Source organism: Falco biarmicus, chromosome 8 (assembly GCF_023638135.1).
Source record: "Falco biarmicus isolate bFalBia1 chromosome 8, bFalBia1.pri, whole genome shotgun sequence".
Lineage (NCBI taxonomy): Eukaryota > Metazoa > Chordata > Aves > Falconiformes > Falconidae > Falco > Falco biarmicus.
In genome coordinates this window covers 53667030-53686247 of record NC_079295.1, presented here as the reverse complement: position 1 = coordinate 53686247, position 19218 = coordinate 53667030, and the positions used below count along the sequence as shown (strand labels likewise).

General features: G+C 43.2%; 1 protein-coding gene and 1 long non-coding RNA gene across 3 annotated transcripts in view; one reads left to right on the top strand and one right to left on the bottom strand.

The window, feature by feature from the left end:
• HTR4 (5-hydroxytryptamine receptor 4) overlaps window positions 1-6348 on the top strand; it is a 142016-nt gene extending 135668 nt beyond the window's left edge. Inside the window, exon 8 of one of the 2 annotated variants that reach the window (XM_056348808.1) lies at window positions 6212-6348. In XM_056348808.1, the coding sequence (XP_056204783.1) occupies window positions 6212-6299 (88 nt within the window). In that variant the 3' untranslated portion in view covers window positions 6300-6348. The remainder of the gene's footprint in view (window positions 1-6211) is intronic. The other variant, XM_056348809.1, reaches the window with a different exon arrangement.
• Window positions 94-19140, bottom strand: LOC130153659 (uncharacterized). Its single transcript, XR_008823477.1, has 3 exons — window positions 13898-19140; window positions 1595-11438; window positions 94-226 (listed from the first exon to the last, which is right to left on the bottom strand). It is a non-coding gene; the product is annotated as an uncharacterized LOC130153659 (long non-coding RNA).
• Window positions 19141-19218: the final 78 nt, after the last annotated feature.

Here is a 19218-nt window from a genome sequence, read left to right as displayed (position 1 = left end):
ATGGGAGAGCAGTGGAAAAGTTGATTTTGTTCACTAAGAATAACCAGAAATAGTTGTGTTTTCTGGCTTCCCTCTACAATCATTGTCACAACATTCAAAGATGCGAATTGGCTGTGCAAAAGCTTATTACTGAGACATTTTCCAGGATCCTGGAGGATGTTTCTAGTTGTGTGTGAAGGAAGAAATATATTCTACATGTTTCATTTGGCATGCCGGCCATCAACAACTGGAAAAGGGAGAAAATGAAAGAGACGGGCAGATGAGTGCTCACATACAAAATTGCCACTATCACAGTGGTTAGATCAGTCAGCTTGATAAAAGGCAGAAAAAGACCTTGAACATGAATTGGAGTCTGCTCTTTTTTTCTTTCCTTCCCTTCTCTGTCTCATGAGAAGTTGTAGCCTTAGTCCAGATCAGAAATGGGGAAAATATTTGAAATTGTGAAAACTTCCAGAGAATGGGAAAAAACATATTCTATACCACTTTGATTTTAGCTTGAAACTCATTATTTCTGACCTAGCAAGTAAGTCTTTATAATTGCATGTTTCTCAGATGCTCTGACCTTCCTTAAACATTCAACCTACTAAATTAGCCTGCGCATTTTTTCAGGGCATGCTTTGTCTTTAAAAGGAGCTTGCAAGAGCTCAGCACAAAGATTTCTGCTTTAGTCTGGACTACAGTGTGCTACTGTCAGGAAAACATTAATAGATTTAGACTTCTCAGATTTTTGGTTTTATTGAAATCTAATGTTCAGTTTAATTTGAAATCTTTCATTTGAAACACAAGCAATTTACAACAACAACAACAAAAAAGTTAAAACAACAATATCAATAATGGACACTTCTCCAAAACAACAACAACAACAACGAATTACAATACCTTTAAATGAAAGATTTCACTTGTAACTTTTACAGAATTATTGCTTTTTGATTTTATTTTTAAAGAAAAAAGTCATAGAAATTGGCACAGACTCAGGAAAACTTTCAGTGCCACAAAATCTTCACTTTTTTTTTTTTTCTTATTATTTCAGATTTTTAAGAGTATCACAGTTAGAACTTGCCCCTTGCCTGACTGCCATGCCTGAGCTTCCTCCATCAGTCCAGGAGGGAGTCACTAATGAACTGCCAGCAACACCCCCCAAATCCCAGTACAGGGGTGGCCGAGGACCACAGTCTGCTTTCAGTTAGGGGTCATTTTCCTGAATCGTGTGAGTGTGGGTTCAACGGCAGACTCACAGCCCAGCACACCTGTAAGGTCACTGCTGCAGCCAGCGGCAGAGTATATTACAGGCTTCAAACAATTTAATGTGAACATCTAAGAACAGCGCTGATTTCACAGCGTTTGATACAAGGTTTTTATCTTCTATTCTTGCATTACAGAGCGTATTTAGAAACTCTGGCAGTAAGTATTCTGCATTTATAATGTAAAGATTATCAAAAAGATTTGCAAATACAAAGAAACTTGGGGCTTATCAGCTTTTTGTACAGTTCACGTCTAAATTTTCCCAGACTTTGTGGCCTTTTGTGTACCCACCTGGGACCCGGGCTATCCCAGCAGAACCAGTAACAGACGTACCCATAAACGCACCACTCACCTGCTTCTGCAGCAACATTGACCTCTTGGCATCTGAATGCGTGTGCAAAGTTCTTTGCTACCCAGTGACAATGTGTCCTTCTTTTTCCAGGCAGAGGGGGAGTGGATTTAGGTGGCAAAAGTCCTGGGGAGCAGAGTTAGCAGCTCCAGTACCAGCCCCCCCAAAAGCAAACCCTTCCCAGCGAGAGCTGCAAAGCCTCACCTTGGTCCCAGAGAATGTCAGGGTGACAGGAACCACCTTCTGTCAGTTCAAAAACGGAAGCAATTAATAACGTGATCAGGTGTGTGAGGAAGGGATTGCTGAGCAGAGAGCAGAGACAGCTGCGCACTTGCGGCGGGTTTGGGATGGCTGTGGCTTCCCCCGTGCCAGCCCAGCTGAAAGCTTTCCCGTGCTTGGGCAGTCGTGGGCATTTATTTTCTTTTATTTTTTCTTTGCTATGATTGTGACCCTTTAGGTAACATTATTTCTCCTGCCAGGGTTAAAGGGACAGAAGCTGCTGAGGGAACACTAAGGCCCATGTTTGTTCAGAGGCTCTGGGAAGCACAGGAGATGCTGCCCCACAAGTCCTTTAGCCCATTAGTGATGCAGCTGTAGCTGGGAAAGGCTGCCTTTGCTCTCATTTTGTCAGTCTGTTGTTAATGAGCAGTCTCTACCACCGTCATCCAAGCCCTTGCAGCTTCTGTACCTGTAAGGGGCCCCTTGCCCTTTGCAGCAGCCACCAGGATTAACTGCCTGTGGGCTGATGAACTGGAGTTTGCAGGGAGCTTAGGGAAGAAGGATGGATACGAGCGATCTGAGCAAGGACTGCGGTTAAAAACCAGGGGAGTAATTCACAGGTAAAACAGCTGCAGAACTGCTGAGCTGCCCAGGCGCTTCTGCTGGTACAGAGGAGCCATAGGTATGTGTAAGCAGTATAGGCAGCGTTACACGGATACTGCAAGCGTGAAGCGTTGGGTAGAAGGCATTTTTGGGAAGATACTTTCCAATTCTCGTCTGTTCCCCCTGTCCAAAGGAGCCCAGGCATCAACTCCAGGAAAAGGCTCCCTTCTGGAAACTGGATCGGTGGCTGCGAGCTCCAACAGAGGAGTGGCGCACACACCATCAGGATGTTGCCTCCCCTCCTGCTGGGTCATGTTCTGCCGCAGAAATGGATGCAGTTAGCTTTTGTGTTCAGACCCAGCAGCCCTGCCCCAAAATTACATTGCTTTCTGCTTTTCAGCAAGACAGGTACGAACCTGGGGGACAGAACTGGATGCTAGGGGTTTGCTCATCAGGAGAGAAGTAAGCAGGGACCTCAGGCTCCATGCAAATAGTGACTGTTTTTCATCATGGTTGCAGAGGCCAGAGCCCAACAATTTGTTGGCTTTGCTTCCTTAATAAATTGTACAATCTGGCGTGGGAGAACGAAAGCGGAAAGATCACAAACAGCCACTGCATCCCCTTGGTGTCTCCTCCCCAGCTCTTGCCGATTTCCCAGAATAATGTTGCGGCTCCCTGTTGTACTTGTGGGCCTACAGAGGTTAAAGCTACACAGCTCCCCTCTGCTGTGCTGAGAGCTAATCCAAGCAGTTAATTAGAGAGCCCACTGGACTGTCAGAAACAGCAGGAGATGCAGAAGCAATTATCTCCAAATTGGTCATCATCACAATTAAAGTTCCATTTGGCAAGTACGTGAGTAGCCTGCAGCAGGGTCCCTTTATAGGAGGTAATTCCTTTCCATCGCTGGGCTTCATTGCTGGGTGGCGGTGGTGGTGATCCGAGTGAAGCTGTCAGGTGAGCTGACAGTATCACTGGTCCCCAGTCTGGGGAGGAGCCAGCTGCAGGAGCAGCCTGGGATGCCATTTGTAACTGAGCTTGGTAGCTTAACGTGACAGCGTGTCCAAATCCCATGGAAGGAACTCATTACGGGCAGGAAAGCTAAGCAACTAATTTGCTGCAGATAATTTATTTAATGCATTTAATTATTTTAAATTTTTTTCCTGTTCACATATTATGGCTTCCTCAGATGTGTTCATTACTCAAACCTACTTGATAAATTTCTCTTGAAACATTCAGCCCACACATGCAGGGTCCGAGTCTTGTTTTCTTCTTGTGGTTGGGAAGGGAAATGCTGCAGTGTTTGACTCCCGAGCTGGGTGACAGCCGAGACACGGTAGGTGTGTGCTCCTGTAGGTGAGGCAAAGAATGAGTTTCAGGTGCAGCTGTGCTTTCTCTCTTAATCTTGCTTCCCGTAGATGCTGATACCTGAAAAATTCATTGTATGCTCAAAGAGCAGATCAGTTAAGACATGGCGGTGTGAAAAAAAAGCAGGGATGTTGTAATTGTGTCTTTTATCTGACATTAAATTGGTGCCCTGTAAGTTACAGGTAGCTCTGAACTTTCATGTAAAGGGAAAAAAAAATGTGAAAACAATCCTGGTAACAAAAATCCTGCCAGCAGAGGACTTCTTTTACAGTTTCCTGGAGATGCTGGTAAGACTTTTAGGAACGATGTGCCGCTAGCAGAGCAAGCCATCACCCCTGCAGTGCAGCTTTGGCACCCTGCATGTGAATGCTCTTTCCTCCTCTCCTACCGGTCCTCTTTCCCCACAGGGTAAACAGCTGAAGTGTTGAGGTAACTGCCAGAGGCTTCAGACAGCCACTTTGTGCCACAAGAGACCCTGGGACACCTTAATGACTTCTCTTTAAAGCTTAATGCATCTTTGTAACAAACGGCATCACCTGCTAAATTGCTGATCTTGCACTACTGTTTTCTGACTACCGCAGAAGAAGCAGCAGCAAGGTTTGGCTCTTTGGATATCCTGTACCAAGTCAGCTTTGGGTGCCTGTCTGTTGTGCTTCCGAGCCAGTCCTGAGCTGCTCTGCGCTGTGTCAGCCACGTCCGCAGCGCAGGGGCTCTCCTGGCTCTCATCCTCTGTGTCACCATTTGTAGCAGAGCCTCTGCTGCGCTGGAGGTCTCGCTGGTGGGTCGCCTCACATCATGTGCCATGTCTGACTTGGTATAAAAAAATTAAAATTCTGTTACGACTTGTATGCTTCATGATCATCTAATCGGAGTGCCTGTTCAGTGTTAGATGCAAAATGTCTTTTCTTGTTTCTTACATCAAGTCTGTATCTTGTTGGAAGAATGATCACATTTTTTGAAATTTACAATAATTATTTAAAGTGATGGAGTACGAAGGAGGTGTGTTTGATGGATACATGTATCTGCACGTAGAGTGACCTGTATTAAGGCAACCAAGCCTGACCATGTTGACAACAAGCATCTAGTACACTAGAGGGTAAATTCCTCCAGGAATACTCACCACGGCAAATTCAGACAGGCAGTACAGTTTATACCCTGGCTTTCATTTTGAGTTTTACTGGAACTAACGGACACGTCATTTGCAGGATATTCAGATCATCTACTTCAGACATCTCAGTGGCATTATAAGCACCTTAATTAGGAGCCTAAGTCCCAAGTATACTCAGTGGAGAAAGAGATGCATCCAGATTAATAATGCCAAGTAAATTGATGTCATAGTATCAGTTTTTGAATATGTAGACGATGTGGAGTTCCTGACCCTTTTTCTAATGGTTATTCAAACAAATCTGGAGGCTGATAGTGCTTCTTTTCCCTCTGCTAACAGCAGGAGAACTGATCTTTTCTTAGGCTTTTTTCTTCTTTTAATCTTTATTGGGATGTGGATATTTCAGGTATGTCTTGTATATTTGTTACTAAGAGAAATAATATAGCTATAATCTCTAAAGACTCAGCAGAAGAAAGTATTCAGAAGAAATCAGATACCTGATTTCCCTGATATGCATTTGGACTAGGGGAAAAATATGCTTTTACAGTTATTTTTGCAGCTTCCTACTTTTGGGCTGACTCGAGGGATGGTGTGGTTCAGCTTTAGTTTAAATGAAAGGGATTGCCAAGGGAAGATACCTGGCTTGCTCTGTACCCTTCAGGGGGTTTGCAAGCAAGAATGATTAGATGTGACATTCTAGAAAGATGTGCTATATCAGTTTTATTCCAGTTAGCCAACATTTTTGCTATCACCTCAGATCTGCTGGTTCCTACTAAGCACTGCGCTCCACTTAGGAAGAAGAGCTGCACGTCATTAGCAAACTAAACCAACAGTTATGTTCAGAAAGTCACATTGAGATGGGCAGCAAGATGAGGAACATGTAAGAGATAATGTGTGATTCCTTACAGCTGAAATGTTGGTCTTGGTTTCATCTTACACAGCATTCACGTCCCAAGGTAGTCTCAAATGATTCTTTAAACACTCACATCAAAGACATTAGCTGAAGCGCCTTCAGCCTAGTCCACCCACAGATGATCGGTGTTTCTTAGTTCTTTGGTCTGGTTTCCTCTCGTTACCAGCTGCACCTTAGATACATGAAAACCAACAGGTTCTTGGTTTTCAGGGACTGCCTTGACCGCATCATACTGAAGATTTGGTTTCCTGTCATGAAGAAAAGTAGGGATTCACATTTGCTTCATGTGGGATCTGGATATTTGGAAGATGTATTGTCTTAAGATATACTTCAGTGTTTTCAAGAACTCATTTTACATAAACTTGTCCTTTTAACTGGTGCTACCAGATCTTCCTTTATGTTTTTCCATTCCTAGGTACACTGTTCTACGTAATGGGCATCATCAGGAACATGAGAAGCTTCCCATCCACAATGACCCTGAATCCCAAGAGTCCTGCTTCTAGTCATGGTCCTAGAAGAGGAGTGGCCCAGCTGAAGGAACAGATGCCTGTCAGGATACCCAAAGGATTCATGGACAGCAGAACTTTATGGAAACTCATTCATCTGCATTGTCATGATGCTTTTTGCACTGACTTCAAATGAATGTCCAGCTGCACATGTGTAGATTGGTGGGGGCATGGGAAGGTACATGAGCAGGAGAGCTGAGGACTTTCCTGTATCTGCAAGGACAGCTGGACTGTATGACTGCATCAGAGCCTTACTCCAGGAGCGAGCTGATTTCCGTCAATGTAAGGAAACAACACGGATACAGACCACCCAGTGCAAGGAGTTCTATTATTCCTTTCCGGCTGCCACCTGTGTACAAGCCACCTCTCTGTTCTGTGATAATCATGATCTTAAACATCACAAGCTCTGGCTTCAGCCCTAGCATGATGTGAGACTAAAAGCCTGCTTCACCTGCGCAAGATGCTGCCCAGTAGTGACCAGATGCTGTCAGGAGACAAACAGCGCTGTCGTCTTTAGCAAAGTAAGAGGAAATGTTTGCTTTTCGATTAGTTACTGGTGAGAGGTCAGCACGAGCTGCTGGTTCACCCTGCCCTGCAGAGCTTGCTTTGTGAATGCTTTTATTGTGTTTCCTGGCCAAGTTCACTGGTAGAAGACTCATGGGGTGCACACAGTGCCTGACAAGCTGGAGTGGGAGCTACAGAGACGTTTCACTGCTAGCAGAAGGCCCTGCAAGCACCACTTCAAACCAGGCCAACTGCTAAAAGACAGTGGCCATCCTCTGCCATTCGGAGGCCAACGGATGGGACGTGGCTCTCAAACTCCAGGCAAGCTGCCAGTGCCGTTGTCATCTGAGCAAACTTCGGGCATTCTTACCAAGAAGAAAGGTTGGCTAAAAGACAGAGTCAGTCTGTTATAGATCACTAAGTGCCATCTTGAAAAATATACCATCTAAAAAAACTTTTCTAGCTACATTAGGAAGACAGACTTCTACTTACATTTTCCATCTTTATTTTTCTATTTGTTTCTGTTCTCTTCCAGTTGAGACAAGAAGTTCCGAGACTTCCAATTATCACCATATGCGCATCTCTGTTTGCAAAGATCTCAGTCCTTCGCTGCTTCCTGCATGTAGATGTTGCTGTGTTCCTTGTGAGCTGCTTCCACATTGCATGGAAAGGATAAGCAAGGCTACAGACTTCGCAACTTTGGGAAAATGATTTTCATAAAGTGGGAAATATGCAGGATCAAGACTATGAGGCTCTACTCTTTTAGATGAAGATCTAACCCAGAGATGCCACCCCGAGCCTAGAAAATAAAGTTGTACTTAGTTGTATTGTGTAATCATGTACAGATATTTTTAATGTAAAAAGAAAAGGTGACATTATTTATTATTTTTTATCAGGAACGTGTTTTTTTTTTCATTAAAAGCTTCTAGACCCAGGAGCTTAACATTATATGTATTATTATTTAGTAATATTTCTGTTGCTATGTGACAGGTATTTACTGAAACAAACAAATCCTGCTTTGAACAAACAAAAATGTTGCTCGGTTGGGGAAAAGAAATTGTGCATGATAAGAACAACTGGCTTCCTTGCCATAGTGTCTGACTTCTTTAAATACTTCTTCCACATAAAAGTCACTGATAAAGCTTCACATCTTTTTCCTTTAGGATTCAAAAGGACAGTGGGCAGAAACAGCCCTAATTAGAAGATGCCAGACACTTACCAACATAGAAAACCGCTAGCAGTTAGAAAGAGACAAACTATGGTTGTTTGTGGCGATAGGTGCTGATAGGAAGAACAAGAGCTGTTTGAAAAGAGAGGGTGAGATAGTTTGAACCAATTCCTGGTTCATCATTAACAACAGTTCAGCAATGACCTGTTTTTACAGGGTAGTGTTTCCAAAAGAACTCATTATCTGTTCAACTCTATTGTTGACACAAAAACGGAGCAATGGGTGAAAGTTTGGAAAAAATCCATCCAGGGCAGCTTCAGTCCTATGATCTACAGCTCTGTGGAACTGCTTGCTTGGGGTTTTATCTGGATTTGGTATAAAAGACTGCAGAATAGGTTGTCTTGGTTTCACCTCGGGTATTAAATTGCTTAAAGAAATTCCAGAAAAGCATTTCTTTGTCCCCATTAAAGGGCGTCAAAAGGTTGGTGTGAAATTTCTTGGAGTGATATGGAACCAGCAGCATGGGGATGCTATAGTGATGGTGTTCTTTGTTTCCGCTGTTGTCCTTGAAGTGTTGTTTTCTCCTATATTTTAATGTGCTTTAATAATATCTCTCTTCTTAATTTTAAATTAACTTCTCAATGCTGCATTTTACTCACAGGCAATGTTCAGAAGGCTCTATCAATGGGATCAGTAGCTCACTAGCCAAAATGGTCAACGGTTCAGATTGGAAAAAAGGCTCTAATTCCAAACACCGTATTTGAATGAAATACCAAACAACAAATGTCCATGTTCTGTGTCACCTCTGGCTATTTGCTTGTTGGACTAAATAAACCTGTCACGAACCACTTGGCAGCTCCTGCTTTATCGGTGAGTCTGTAATTTCAGCAATGCTTCTGTGAACCCAGAAAATGGCATTGTCCACCATCAATAATGTCAGAACTTCTGTGGAAAAGAAGCTGTCTCATGGAAAGGACCTTTGCTAAAGGTAGCTGCTCCTGTAGCCTCTGAGTTCATCTTCCCATTGACCATTTTGGCTAGCAGTGTCAGAGTCTTTGCCTGTGCTGAATAACATGTAACGCATTGGCTGTTTCTAAAAATAATAATAATAAAAAAATCCTCTATGTACATTGCAGTAAACTCAGGCTCATACTCATTTCTTGTACTGTTTTTGCTCAAAACATACAATGCTAACAAGTAATACTTGCCTTACGATATGCTCAAACAACTGTAACAGCAAGGTTACGGTTTGTAACCCCCATTGCTTTGAAAATACCAAGGAGCTCTTGGGTTATAATACAAGTTCCTAATGTTTATCTACCAGAACAACCCTGCCTGCTGCACCCAGTGCTCGTGCACTGGCTCTCTTCCTCCCCACACCTTCGCTTAGATCATTACTGAGCCCTCCTTCTCCCTCACCTGTTCTGTGCCCACCTCATCTCTATCTACACCAAGAGATGGCACTGCCATGGGCATCACGCTCAAGACAGGCATTTGCAAAGGGGGAGTCAGATTTAATTTTGTGCAGCTCTGTTTCTCCAAGCTTCCCAGTGAATCTGACTGAAAAAGGATGCTCCTTTCTTCCTTCCTTTCCATCTTTTTCCTGACATCTCTCACAGATTCACTCCAATAACCATACGTTTATTCCTTCACATAAATATACTAGTACTCATCAGCAAATTATCATACCACCACATTTATGGTCTGGGAACACTTTTTTGAATGCAATAAGCATCAGAAGTGTTAAGCATGATGCCTGCTGTAGCTTGGATTACAACCGATTACATTTTTCCACGCCAGAGGTAATGTGCTAGCAGAACAGCTAGCTAACAAGAAATCGTCTGGCTGGGGCTTTGCTAAACTGTCTTTGGGAGGCTGATCTGTCAACACAGTTATATTTCCATATTTCTGTATTTTTCTAGGCTCCAGAAGCATTTCTGAGATCTTGCACGACAATTGATAGTAGGGCATGTGCCCAGACAAGCAAATCCAAAGATGCACTGAGGTTACTTGTGCTGAAGGAAGCAGAGCAACAGGCTGCCTACTTCCAGAGCCAGGTTGAAAACAGCCCAACACTAAAACTTGGGGCAGCTCACTTTAAGTGGGCCCTAGACAGTGTCAGGGTGCACAGCACCATGGGGTGAGCCACCCTTTCCACTGAGCAGCTTTCCACGCCTCTGATACTCAGTTTACTCATAAACTAAGTCATGGTCATGCTGCAAAGTAAAATTTGGAGACATAATGAACACATCACCAATGGGAAGCTGTGTTCGCAAAACAGAAGCTCCAAGGAAGAGTGCAGAAGCAGCAAAAGACTTTAATTAGCTGATGATCAAGACTGTCTGGAGGGATGTGAAGCAATAACTGGATGATACACGCTCTGTAAATGTCAGTGCTCGAGGCAGTCAGCAGCTGCATTACTGAGGGAGATGTATGGAGATATGGCTGCAGCCCAAGTGTACTAACAGGTCATGCTCATAAACACCATGCAGACAGATTAATCCTTATGGGGAAATGTCCCTTCCACATTTATCCTTCACACTTCTTTCAACACTAACTATGTTTTCTGTTTTCAGTCTTGGAGAGGGCAATGAAAAAAAAAAAAAAAAAAAAGGACAAACAGTGTCTCAGCAGAACAATTAGAAAAATGCTTTCAATACATTCTCAAAACCCTTTCCATTTACTTCAGAAATGTAATACATGACTTGCTCCTACTGCAGGATCTTATGCCTAAGCAAAGTGAGAAATGAAAACATTTACCACCGTGTCTTAAAAATGAAGACAACAACTTCCACTTGCATCACACCACAGCACACTGCCTGTGCCTCCACTCCAGCTGTGGGGTATCAGCAGAGCTAGGAAATTGCTCACGGTGGAAACAGAGGGACTGACAGTGTTGGAGCTGAGGGGTATTTGTAAGGATGCGTGGGAAGCTCTTACTCACACATAGTGCCTGGTTCCAATCTATATCGTTTCCACATTCAGCTTGTTTGAAGGCTTAAAATCCCCCCCGTCCCGCTCTCAAAGAGAGATGTACGCTTCAGGGAGAGGCTGTGCACACAGTATGCCCATGCAGGGGACCTGAGTGGGGAAAATAAACCCAGCCCACTGAAAACCTGCCTCAGTGCTCTGTTTGCTGCATGTTTCTAGCCACAAGCAGACAGCGGGGCACAAGCAACCGCTGTTTGCTTACGGAGATACTGTCATATTAATAAGCTTAATTCATTGCTGGTTACAATTTACTTGCAGTCATAGGAGCCCGCACGTTGGCCTAGCACATCTGCCTGAGGGAGCTCACGTTCGAGGGTCACTGTGATGCTGGTCTAGCTTGCAGAATGAGCGCAATCCAAAAGGACTCACATGAGCAATGAAAACCAGTACTAGGGTCATCGTGATTTTGAGTAGTACGAATCCCTGGCTCCAGAGAGTCTCTTTCTGTTTCCAAACTCTGGTCCTCTGTGGGTCTGTTATAACAAAGGACACATCAGGGAGAATGTGTATTAGAAATGTGTTTGGTAACCACCGAAAACTTGAATATGAGTCAGAGCTGAGAGAGTCAAATGATGCCTTGCCTTTGATTTCAGTGCACTTCTAAATGGCTTTTATTTTACCCTGCCTTCTCCTGTCATCTAAATGGGATCAAGAGCTCTGTGAATAATCAGTAACAGTGTATTAGTTGTACTTAAATGCTTTTGTGCATCTCAAAATACCTCTCAATTTAGGTGTTACTAACTAAATAACCTCAACCTGAAGATCATCTGCCCAAAGGATTGTGGCTTTTAGAATGGAATACATTCAGAAACGGCTCTGCTCAGCAAAGATGAGGAAGAATCAAAAGGTATGTAAGGTATTTACTGACGTCAGCCTGACTTAATAGTGTGCAACGGAACTAACCAGTTGGGTCCAAATTATGTCCATTTAATTCCTAGCACAGATGAAAAATACGTAACAATGCCAGCAAAATGATAGTTTCTTGGAGCAGGCAGCCCACATGCGGCAGACTCTGAGTCATTCTTGAGTTTTCCTCACCCATCTTTGTAAACGCTAAAGCCAAGGAGAGCATTTTCATTCTGTAACTGTCAACTGTAAATCCTTCACTAGGTTTGGATCCAATCTTTTTCTCTGCATTAGATTTCCTGAGCCATCTCTGAGTACTATCCTGCCAAAAGGCAATAAAAACGTTTTTTCTACTAATATGAACCCAATAAAAATATCAAAAGCTTTTAGTTCTTTCAGTTTTTATATAGATTAAGCCTTTCTGAATCTGAAATAGTCACATATTCAATCAGCATCTGAAAGACTTACCTTATCACAGGAACCTTCTCATTTAGTTGAAAAAAAAAAAGAAATAATTTAACTAGAATTTATCCAGTACCTGAGTTCCACTGCTTCCTGTTAAACTGAACTGAAATTGCCCATGTTATTAGGAGATCTAGTAGATTTCTTGTCAAATATATGATTATTACTTAAAGTATTCCAAGGATTTGGCAGAAGAGCTTAGTATACATTATTTGACACTTTACAGAATTCTGCCATTTTTAAATTATTTTAATTGCTCTTCTGAAGTTCTTGAAATTAATCAGTAAAAAAACCCAGAGAGACCCTAAATATCTCCTCTGGACCACAATGGAACGGGAATGCAATGCTAGCTGATGTTCCTTACACAACAGCTGTAGTGCCAAGGTCTGTACTCTCTAAGCGGTATTGTGAAGGGGGCTTCTCAGTCCTTGGGGACAAGAGGAAAATTTATTTCCTTGCAGAGTAAGTAGCCCATTTGGCTTCCTTGAAGCTTTCTTCCACACCAAGATTAGGGAGGCCCCAAATGAGGAGGACCTCCAGCTGTCATGGGGTGTGTTTGAGCCAGGCAGTGATCCAGACAGAGTATCAGAACTAAATCCTTTTCCAGCAGCCTCAGTAATGAATCTGTTTTCATATTCCTGACAGATGAATCCCACCCACCAAACAGGGCTCTTGACATAACAAGTGTCTGAAAGGGCTGTCAGATTTTATCAACGGTCATCTTTGTATCACTAATCTCTAAATCCAACCCTACTTAAGGGCATCCCTCTATCTGTAGAAAACAGAAAACACAAAGGAGAGTATAGAGCATTATTGCAATAACTACTGCCAGTGGCTGAACAACAGCTATTAATCCAGGGGTTACTTTAATGACTATATAGATTAACACAGATATGTTTACTCCATACTAGTTTCCATGACTGTGCCCCACTATTACACTCCATCATTACTCTCTGTGAAAGAGCCAATTCACTTGCCACCACCTTTACAGCCCTCAATGGCAGTCCCAAGATCATTATTGGTAATCATCTTTACACAGAAATTCAAGCTGTGAACATCTGTGCTCCTCTTGCATAAGCTTAGAGCAGCCAAAAGAGGAGTTGTCTCCCCCTGGGAGCCGACACAGAGTTCCACGTCGGCAGCGCTGGCTCCCCGTGGACAGCCTCACCTGAGAGCACAACTCATTTGCCATTGCAAACGGCCAGATTTTTTGCCCTTTGCTAGACCAAGCACGTTTGCACCCCTAACCTCTCCTTGCTTGCTCCCTTCCTTGCTCAGCCAACGAGTTGGAAAGATGAGTGCAGCAAAGACAGAGTCCAACTTTAACATAAAATCTGTGATTTTTGTCTTTGCTCCTGGAAGAGGAAAGAGGTTGAGAGAAAGAAAAGAAGATTAAACTACATTGGAAATATTCTCAAGCAGAAATCCACCTTAGTTACGGATCCAGCCAGCGTAGACCACCGAGAAACACGACTTATGTTTTGAAAACTGACTGAAAATTTTGCTGCTTATTTTTATGGCAGAAGTGTGGCCCTCATCTAATAAACCCTAAAAGATGATCCCTGCCCTCCCTCCACAAACAAACAGCAGCAGCCAAAGCGGGACTGTCATTATGCTCTCTCACCATTACCCTCAGCCTCTTGTCTGCAGACCTCCAGTTCAGCCACAGATCTGGTAGCTTGTCCACAGAGCACGTTACATGCAGCAGATAAACCCTGCCACCCCCTCTTCTGCACCACAGCTCCGATACACAGCCTCTCATCTGTCCTTTACAGCTCCATTTGTGAAGGCTCACATTTAAACTGCGGACCATCATGGAAAATATTTGCTGAAGGAAAAAGCTGACCTATCCCCTGCTTCTCAGACATCTGTCCTGTGGAATCGAGGACATTTTTTAACAGCTTGTCCTGTCATAATCCTGAACATTTTCTTGCAAATGACAGATCTGCAAGCACCTTCCTTACCAGACATACCTCCATGTCTCAGGCAGCTTTTCTTAAGAACGGCCTGTTCCTGAAAGCTGGTGTTTGCTGGGGGTCTTCATAAATGAAGCACTTCAAAACAATGAGTCATTGTAGTGAAAGCTCCCAGCCAAAGCTTGTTTTCTGAGATGAAGCCAGGTTTTGGGGTGATACCTCCAGAAAAGTTCAGCACTTCTTGTGCGGCTTTGCTAACATGTTTCATGTCCCTGCCTCACCCTTCTTTGGAAGGGTGTGATACAGCTGGATCAGCTAAACCAAGGCCAGCATCCACAGGTCAGGCTGGGTATCCCAACACTGAGATGTCTCCTTCCCCCAGTCACAAACAATGCACACCTATGCATTCGTATGTATCTCACACTCTCATACTAAATGGCATGTTTCCAGCTTAGATGACCCCTTTGGAGGCATCGTACCACAGGAAGCAGAAGTTCTTCCCTGCAAACACAAAGCTGGTGGTTTTGCTCTGTAAGAAGTCTGCAATAGAGAAAGCTTATCTCATCGCAACACCTAATGACTGCTAATAAGCTAATGGAATCTCTCCAGTTGATGGTGCACTAGTTTTGACTGTGTTATTATCACACACCGTGCCTACGCGTACAAACAAATGCCCCATCTTCCCCCCACAATGGATTAAATTTGAATTGCTTGAACTAGTAACTCGGGAGTAGACACTGTGGGCAAGAGCAGGAGTATGCAGCTGCTTCTAACACACTGGAAAGCTTAGAGACTAGCGTGAGGCAGAAGCAAAAATCTCCATCAACTCCTTATAGCTCTTCCTCAAATAAAAAAATATCTTCAACATCTTTTTCTTTTCAAAACCCAGACACTGATTTCATCTTTCTCCCAAATCAGAGAAAAACCCAAGCACCGGCATACTGCCTGTCTGAGATACGATGTTTTATGCTCCCCTCTCCACAGTGCTCACACCCCAAAGCATGCCTCCTGCTGGATCTGTTTATGCTATGTACTCTCTGTTTAGACGGCATTTCTCAGGCACTGGAGCCACTCCCAGCCACGGCCACCGCACCCTCTTTCAGGAAGATCTGTTACCCCTATGTGCTGGGGGGGAAAAGAAGCCCAAAGTGGTTCGTTCCAGCACTTGCCTGCAGTGGCACAAGTCACCTCAGACCCACTTTTTAATTAGCAGCTAGTCAATACCTGCCTTTGGGCAGCTGGGGAAGGCCCTGGGAGCACTTATTTCTCTTCCCTGTCTGCAAGAGGAGACCCCTCTGACTAATGCCCTTGCATACAACAAGGCATATAGATCTGACAAGGCATATAGATCTATATACAAGGCATATAGTTCTGACAATGGCAGAACCCACCCAGGAAGCATATTGTTGACCAAGGACTGTTAAGTCAGAGCTAAGCCAGGGAAGATAACCCTTCCTGCTTAATTCTGTCCCTGAAGACACACACATACAAAGCACCTGAAGGAAGCAGGGGACGTTTTCCTCACCTATCAGATTTAGTGCTTGTAAAGCTGCCTTTGAACTCCAGCAAACAGCTTGCTTTGATACCCAGATGTAAACATCACTGTTTGTTAAGTGGGCTGTAAACGGATTTCATAGTTCAATCCGAAGCTGCCACAGATGAGCACAGTAAAGCTAAAAGTCCCAGCTGGAGTTGTCTCTTGCAGAAAGATGAACAGCGCAGGATCACTCGGCCATCTCATTTGCAATGACAGCAGCCTGCTCCTCCTGTCAGAGACCAAAACCGAGGTGTCAGACTGGACTTCAGCGTGAAAAGGGAAGCCTGTCATATACAGACAGAAAGCATCTGGGCTGCTTCCTGAGGAAAGCTCAACACCTACAGACCGATGGAAACCTTTCTCGCCCTCCGTGGCTTGACATGGCAATTGAATAACAGACTGCCCCAAAATGAAGCAAAACAGAAACAGAATGGAAAGACAGGGGAAAGCTCAGACACAAAAGATCATATCCCTTTGCAACCTGGAATACACAAACCAGAATTTCTCAAGATTAGTATCTCTACATCTGCTTCTATAAATGTGGTAACAGTTTTCTGAATGGTATATAGGATCTTTTGGAGATATATGTAGGACTTAAGAAAATGAAATGGATATAAAGAATCACTAGGTACTTTTTCTAGGTACTACATCAAACTCTCCTAAAAGAGATTGTCAAAACACTGTAGCACACAAGGGATTTGGCATGGTACAATACCCAATATTTTTAAATGTCTAAATATACTCTACCGTATCATTAGTGACCTCCCAGAATCAAGTTCTTAAGCACCAAAAAAAGGAAAGGAAGCGATTGATTTCTACTTAGTTTACCTAGAGCTCTGATAGAAGAGTATTTATTTATTTATATCAGCTGTTCTTTGCTGATCTTAGCTGAAGAGGAGGTTATGAACCCGTATCATGAAAAGGACTTGCACCTCACACAAGGAAGTCAAAAGTGTTTCTGAAAGAAAGAAGAAAGTCAAGTTCCATTTAAAGTAAAAATAAGAGAATAATACTTGACTGTAAATGACTCCGTTCTAACCCTTCGCTTCCCTTAAGCGGTCAAAAACGTGATGCTAGAATGCCGTAAAACTAAAGTATCTGACGCTTTGCAAGAGATACTGCTTTATACAGACAGCGCGCCCGCCTGTGCGCACGAACCCGCCTCCCGGGCTCGGTTATACAGAGACGAGCGGGCAGTACCGAGCCCGCCCGCACAGCGCCCCCTGCCGGCCAGCGCCCCAGCCCGCACAGCGCCCCCTGCCGCGCTGCAGAGCGTGAAGCCGCTCTGACTATTTCAGCTACGTTACGCGGGCAAACGATCTTCAAAATTCAAAATAGCTCAAATACAAATAGCGTGTAGGTCTGAAATCTCGCAAAGGAGAAGTAAGCCACGTGGGAAAAGGTTTAGTGCAATACAGAAATCTCAGCGGTGGCTCAGTGCGTGGATGAGGGATACACGCATCCAGCTCACACTGGTTACCAGGTTCCAGTCCCCTTGCTCTCCCAGTAGCTGCTTGATGTGGTTAACCCTCTCCAGCTGACAAAACCCCAAAACAGTTTGCAAAAGAAAATACTCATGACTACTGCACACCCCATCTGCAAATCTGGGCTGATGTCAGAGCACTCTTTAAGCACACAGCCCCTAGTGCAGTGACTCAAGGTTCTACAGACGAAGAAATCAGAAATCCCAGATGAAAGCTGCAGCTTTTTGTTCTTCACTGTGGAAAAGAGACATTTTCAGCCCTTACAGTTGGGAGAGTACAGAGAGTACTGAGTGCGTGTGCCCGCCACTAGCAGAGCACCGCTGAAGCCAGAGACCGGCAAGCAAATTATTGTTTGTACAGCAGTTCCTGCTGACACAAACTATACCCGTTCATGTACTAGTAATACTTATTTATTTTTTAAACTAATGAGGGTTGAGCAGCAAAATAATTGTCATCTGCTTTGCGCCTTTCCTCAATTTCAGATACTGAACTGAGCAAAGAGAGCAGGCTTCCCAGCCAGATCCCAGATACAATCTCAAATCACCCAGAGCTCTCACGAGATGGACACAATGAACTTAGTCATTAGGTTACCACTATGTGTAAAATGAGTGTAATCTTTCAGAGGTTAAAGCTACTGCAAGGTTCAGTTGCTTACAGAATGAAATGTTGACTATAAATAAGTACATTATTTGTATAAATACTTCTTCAAAAGGCTAAAGTTAGAGATACCAGATGGAGATCTGGTGCAATACTCCAGCAGTAACATTTTCCTGTACATGCCGTATTAAAATGGTAAACATGACTGAAATCGTTGACTCAAATTACTGGAAACACTTCTAGGAAGGGTCACAATTACGTTTTGTCTGAATATCACTGAATATATTATCTATGTTTAAATACATTTGTTACAACTAAACCATTAACTTTGATCTTGCATTAAAGCAAATTTAACCGCATTCACACCATTATCTGGTATTTAGCATTCCACCTCCAGGTAAGAGGTAGAGAGAGCGCATGTGAGAAAACGCTACGGTACCAAATCTCTTGCTTCTTCCATTAGGCACCACTCTCTTCCTCTTAGATATTACATTTTCAGCTCCACTACCTCAAGAATTTCCAGAGGTACAGATGCAGAGAAAACTAACACTGGCTTTGCTGCGTTCAACATTTTGCCTCTTCACAGAGCTAAACATCATAGAAATCCTCACTAGTCACATTTATACCAAAGTTCAAAGACTTTAAATCATTAACAATGACGTGTAAAATTGTATAATGGTATAAATGGATGTACTCTATGGCTTTTACCACAGTAAGTTAGCAAACTCATTTGTTAGGCTGGTAACTGCAACTTTAAAAAAAACATAAAATGATAAATCAAGCCATAGTTGATCGTATGGCACGGCTAAAGGTCCATTTGTGCAGTCACAGCCGTGTGCGCATGCAGACACTGTTTCACAGAACAGCAAATCAGCCTTTAAGAGGTCTCCCACCCCTGCAGGGCACAGCACTAACAAGCCAACTAGTTTAATACTAACTTGTGTATTTTTATACTTATATACTGGACTTGCAGCAAAATCTGGACATATACAGAAAATACCTAGGGATACTGTGGGACACAGAGACATTTTCTATATACAATAAAAACCAAGTATTCAGGGGCAAAGAACAGCAGTATTTACTGACTGCATGGAAAATCTCTATTTGTGAGTGAGCATGAAGCAGCCTGAAAGCTCACTGGCTGAGTCAGAGGGATCCTGTACTGACACAGGTACAACTAAGCAATTACATATCCCTTTTCCTGTCTGTCTCAAGAGAAAATTCAGCTTTCAGCCAGTTAGCGTGTGCAGATTTATGTTAAAGAGAGTGGAACCAGCAATTAGCAACTTATTTTTCATGTTACACAGTCAAATACACTATTAACATGAACCCTAATGGTTATCTTGTTTCTAAGGTGCTAGGTGTGGGGTTTTTTTCTTTCTCAAACATTTTTAATGAACTCTAGAAACTA